The sequence below is a fragment of the Lolium perenne genome, chromosome 3 (genome assembly GCF_019359855.2).
Source record: "Lolium perenne isolate Kyuss_39 chromosome 3, Kyuss_2.0, whole genome shotgun sequence".
In the NCBI taxonomy this organism is placed as follows: Eukaryota; Viridiplantae; Streptophyta; class Magnoliopsida; order Poales; family Poaceae; genus Lolium; species Lolium perenne.
Window position 1 is genome coordinate 68,815,606 of NC_067246.2, and position 5,826 is coordinate 68,821,431.

Sequence of the window (5,826 nt, forward strand, 5' to 3'; positions counted from 1 at the left end):
GCCCGAGGGCTAAGGAGGGGGAAAGTGAGACGTTCCTATTGAGACCAATGAAAACTGGCTTCAACCGTTCGATACCCTTTGCCTTCTCCATTCTTTGCCACCAAATATACCATTATTTGACATTAATACTTCAAATATACCAACATTCAACAATAGTACTTTCTTTCAATCCAAGATGATCTAGCACTGTAGTTTTTTCTTGAGCATTACACAGGAGGAACTCCAAAACCACTGATCCAGAATGGTCTGCCACAAGTGCAGTACCCTTGAGGATTGACCACCGCTGGCCAAGCCGCCGTCGACCGCTCCGCCGGAATAGCTGGCTGGAGTGAGTCTTGGTAGGGCGCCAGAGTAGTTTAGGGTTAGATTTAGTGTTGTTGTTGGCATCTTGCCAGAGATTGGGCGGCTGCCCTGTAGTGGAGGTGGAGTGGATGTACGTCGGTTTCATGGATTAGGCGTGCTGGTGCTGGTGCTTTGCCTCCTCTGGTTAGAGGCGAGCAGGAGAGGAGCCAGATCCACCTTCTCCAATAAAGTAGCGGCGGAGGATCTCAGTACCCAGTGCAGGATCCAAGATTTCGAAGCTCTTCTGGTCGGCCATGGAGGCGAGGGGGAGAACGGAGGCTTCCTGGTGATGCAAGCTCCTCTTCTCCTGGCCGGCCTGAGTGGTGAGGGGGAGAAAGGGTGCGGAGCATCTCACTGTGCTCCACCGACTACATCCATGTTAGTGGATGGCTACCGCCGTTGGGGAATCTTGCTTCTCTGCCTCACCATGGTGGTGAGATCGAAGACGTTGAAGCTGAAGCCCCCGTGAGACATGCGGAAACACCACCGATAGCGATTACCATCGACGACGTGACACATACATGCCGCGTGAAGACTTTTTCCTACAGTTTTTTTTAGATAAAAGGCCAAAAGGCCCAACGTTAAATTAATAACGCCCTCAACGATGAAACAGATACACGATGCTGAGCGCAGCTTACAAGGTAGAACCGCGCACACACACACAAGACAAGGTTCATCCTAAGGCAACACCCGCCGACAACTCGAGCAGCCCGCACGACTATTACAGTCTACAAAGAGGAAGGGCAAGCGCAGGACAGGATACGTTGTCGGACCGGTATTCACCGTGTAGCACAGGAGAGCCAACAACCACCGCACCCGACGAGATAGCACCACCGCCCAAACGCCACCAGAGGCCGGTCACCACCAGGAATCGACCAATAAAGCTCACCGCCAACAAGGGACACCAAGGACGAGTACTTCGAGAAACACCACAGGTGCAGAACACAAAGGAAGCTTTGCCGAGGAGGGCTGACCGAGGCGGACCTCCACCACAGCGTGAGAACTCCAAGGTGGCATCTTCAAGAAGATGACAACGCAGATGCGCCGCTGCCACCCGATTCGGGGATCTTGGGTTTCACCCGGAGACTGTGGAGTGACCGCACCGCCACTACGACGCCTCCAAGAAGGGGACGACGTCCGCGGACGTCACCGCCGTGACCTAGACGGGCAAGGGTTTCCCCTGGGAGATGCATTCAACATGCCACACGGGGTCGCAATCGTCGCCCTCGCAAGTCGCAACCGACGTCACACCACGCAGCTCACCGGCACCACGTCGCCCACACGACCGTGGACACCGACCGGCATCAGAGTCCTTTGGCACGCCCGCCAACCAACATGACTCCCACCTTCCAGAGCCGCCGCCCCGGCAACCCACCAAAGCACACTATCGACCTAGGGAAACCGTAGAACGACGCTGTGAGGGCACCAAACGCCAACCGAGGCGCCAGCCAGCCACCGCACATTTGCATGATCGAGTCAGCCCCAGCAAAAGCGCCCACCTTCGGCCCCCATGGCTTCCGACGCCAACAGATCTGGGACAGAGGTGGGCTCGAAGGGGCCCGGGGCCCTGCCCAAACTCGAGGCGGCCTGGACGAGCCGTGCCACCCACCACTGCGCCGGGAACCGTCCCAGCCGAGCCGAGCAGGTGCCGCATCGCCATCGGACACGCACCACGTCACACCGAACCCCACCCGCGTCGCCTTCGACCATCACTAGTGCGCCAAGGCCGAGGTCGCGCCGCCAGCCGCGGGGGCCACTTCGGGAAGCGACCGCCTCCACGAGCACGCCAGGGGCACGCCGTCTCCACGCCGACGTCAAAGATCTACGCCCAACATCTAGCGCGGCGGCCTCACCGGCCGTAAGTGGCCCGCATTGCCACCACCCTGCGAGGGGGAAGGAGGGCCCGCCGCCGCCGATGCCGCCTGGGCTTTGCTCGGCGACGCTCTCTGGCGATGGCGAGGCGTAAGTGAAGGGGAGGGGACGCGTGCCGCCAGGGGCTCCCGGCTGCTCGCAGGAGCGGCGCGAGAGCCCTAGGATTTTCGCCAAGCGTCTCTTGTAACCCCTGCTCTCAATACTCTCAGTCTCTTGTAACCCCTACCCTCAATACTCTCAGACAGAGGACTTCAGGTCACTTTTTCCTATAGTGACTCTACACTAGTTTGGAATTGAATTTGTATTATGCACTTGTATAGTGGCTTTGCATTTCAAAAAAAAAAAAACTGAAAACGTGCATGTAATGAATGATTAATCGTAACTTGCAAAAATTCGAAAAGATATCTGATTATTTCATTCCATTTGCTGAACAATGATTAATCGTAACTTTCAAAAATTCGAAAAGATATCTGATTATTTCATTCCATTTGCTGAACCCTCTGACACGGAGACTCCATCGGCCACCATACAAACAGTACATCAAAACGTACCATTCATCGCACCAAACTCATTCACTAAAAACCAATCACTAGCCCCTCTCAGCTTCGATTGAACGCGCAGGCAAGCAAGACCACTGGTCCTCCAACTCATGCGACCTGGACCTGGATGAGCGCAAAGTGTTTTCTAGCGGAGCCGGTAACTACCGGAGTTCCCCTAACCAATCACATAGAGCCAGCTGACCCAGTACAATCATCTACCGTGCCCGAGTATCCCTGCGTATAGTTCTTTTGTGATTTTCTGCTGCCTGTGTAGGTCCCACCCACATGGCTCTGTCCCCTCTGCTCTCTCTCTCCACAACTTCATCAGATTGCTCTCGTACAGCATTGGGTCAGCAGTCAACACTCGTAGAATTGCTAGTCTGCTAAGCCGGTTCTTATCTTAATAAAAAGTTACCTTTTCTGTGTACAATTTTATCATTTACTTTGTATTACCTTCCATTCATATTTGAAAAATTGGAAAAATAGTTTCAGCTCCATTGCAGAAAAAAAAATCAAAATGTTCATAATATTTTTTAATTGTGGATACCACTATCACATCAACAGATTATTGTATATCATATTGAAATGAGCCATCCTTTTTATGATCCAAATTTGACACAACTAACATACCTACGCGAGCTAATCCAACGATATAGAATATATATAGAAGAAATTCAGTTTGTTTCCAGTACATTTTTGAAATCATGATTTTAGTTATTATATATATATATATATATATAGAAGAAGTTCAGTTTGTTTTGTTCACACATATTCCAGTTATTTTTATATAAAAATATGTTTAGTTCATTTTAGATTTTCCAGAAAATATCTTCAAATATGGTTCACACATATTCCAAAGAATTGTTTTATAAAAATAGGTTTAGTTTGTTTCAGTTTTTTCATAAAATATGACAGAAAATATCTTCATATACGGTATAGTTTTACCATCTATTTTGTGTTATTTTCATTCCAATTTGATAAATCGCAAAATTAGTTTCAGCTCCATTTCAGCAAAATATCCTCAATTTTTGTTTTATTGTGGATACCAGTAACACATCACCATATTATTTTTATCATATTGAAATATGAGACATCCTTCTTATGATCCAAATATGACACAACTAACATGCATATGTGAGCTAATACAACCAGATATGTTACAAGCATGGTATATTGGCATATATTATATTTTTTATTGAGAAGTGCATGGTATATTTATTTTAAATTTATGAGGACAAAATATTATACAATTATGTTTTAGAAATCAATTACATTTTTAGGCAGAAACCAGTTGGAAATCAAGAAGTTTTCATATTTATTTCAGATTTGTCACACATCAGAATGAAAGATGAAACATGGCACAAATAGATCATAGTATTTCATACAGTTTTTCATTAATGTTTCTTTAAGTTTCACATATCATACATAAATTTCAATATCATTTCAAAGTGATTTGACATTCATTTCGGTGCACCACAAATATTTCACAAGTTTACAGAGAAATAGAGTAATCAAATTTGTCTTTTTTTGCAAATGAAATCAAATTCGTTTCAAATCTTAGAGCAAACATTGCCCATATTTGCAAAGAGTAGAGTTTAGCTGGGTAAGAAATAACCATCGCCAAAACCATTGCCCATATTTGAATCCACATCAAAATCCACCAAATAATCCCTAGATCTAGAAACCGAATCCCACACCTAGGATGCACACAGTTTTGTCTTCCTCCGGTTGGTTCTCATGCGGGACGCCGCAGGCCCGCAGTCTCGCCGTCGTCCTGGCCGCAATTCCGTAGCCTTGCCTCTCGCAAGCGGAGGCGCTGCGAGCCTGCACTACAAGCTCGAAGCATCGCTCATGCATGCCACCGCCGTTCTAGGCGCACCCTTGCCGTGGTTCTGAACGCCGTCTTGCCGCGCCAACTCGAGCTTCCTGTTCCGGCCGCGGACCGGCAACTCGAGCTTCCTGTTCTGGCCGCCATCTTCCCGTCACATAGCTGCATCGGCGGAGTTTTTCCTTGATCTAGATTGAGAGAGAGAGAAACGAGAGAAAGATTCAGCCATTCAGGAGATGGTCTGTGCATTGATATTTAAGTGGGCCAACCACGTATTCTATACATATACCAGAACTGTTCTCTACAATCATCAAAAGATACCAAACGAGAAAGAAAAAATACGACGCTCCCAACCCCGAATCGCGATGGACGAGCGAACCGCGGATGCTTCACCGGTAGTTACCGGTTCCGTTAGAAAAATCGCTCTCGATGGTCTTGGGCTTCTTAGGCTCGGGCGGCGGCAGCTTCTCCACGGACACGGTGAGCACGCCGTCGCGGCACACGGCGGAGATCTTCTCCATGTCGGCGTTCTCCGGCAGCACGAACTTGCGCATCAGCTTCCCCATCCGGCGCTCCATGCGCAGGTACTTGGCGTCCTCCTTCTCCTCCCTCCGGCGCTCGCCGCTGATCACCAGCACCCGCTCGTCCTCCACCTGCACGTTGATGTCGCCCGACCCGAGCCCGGGCATGTCCACCACGAACGCGTACGCGCCCGGCAGCTCCTTCACGTCGGCGGGGGTCGCCGCCATGGCGCGCGCGTCGCGGACGTAGGCGCGCGTCGGGCCCTGCTTCTCGCCGCCGGCGTTGCCGGCCTCGCCGTCCGGGATGTCCAGCAGGTGCTGCAGCGCCGTCATCAGCGGGGTCTCGAGCCCGAACACCCTGCCCTCCATTTTCGCTCGCTCGCTGATCTGAAGACTACAGTTGTTTTGACAGTGGTTGGATTCTTGATTTGTGGTGATGCGACGGTAGGAGGCGGGGCTTATATATCTGGCCGGAGGCGGGGAGTCTGGAAGGCGATGGAAGCTTCTCCAAGGTGGTGGAACGCGAGCGGTGCGGTGGGGACGTCACGGCGAGGTGATGTAGAAAGTTCCAGAGCCTTCGTTGGATTGGCCCCACGTGTCATTCGGGAGCCAGGCGTGACAAGCCATTTCCCTTCGAATTCACGTTCTGATCTTCACTTTTTTTACGAGGTTAGTTATCCTATATGGTCTTTGTCAGCCTGCCTCATGGATTATTTATGCCCGG

General features: G+C 50.1%; 1 protein-coding gene across 1 annotated transcript; it reads right to left on the bottom strand.

Moving 5' to 3' along the window:
* Positions 1–4,788: 4,788 nt before the first annotated feature.
* On the bottom strand, positions 4,789–5,544 carry LOC127341581 (17.5 kDa class II heat shock protein-like). Its single transcript, XM_051367444.2, has one exon. The coding sequence runs from the start codon at positions 5,469–5,471 to the stop codon at positions 4,971–4,973; it is 501 nt and encodes a 166-aa protein (XP_051223404.1). The 5' UTR covers positions 5,472–5,544; the 3' UTR covers positions 4,789–4,970.
* Between the last annotated feature and the right edge of the window lie 282 nt (positions 5,545–5,826).

What these genes read in the sequence shown, in the direction of transcription:
- LOC127341581 (XM_051367444.2), bottom strand. Translation starts at nt 5,471, where the DNA reads ATGGAGGGCAGGGTGTTCGGGCTCGAGACCCCGCTGATGACGGCGCTG.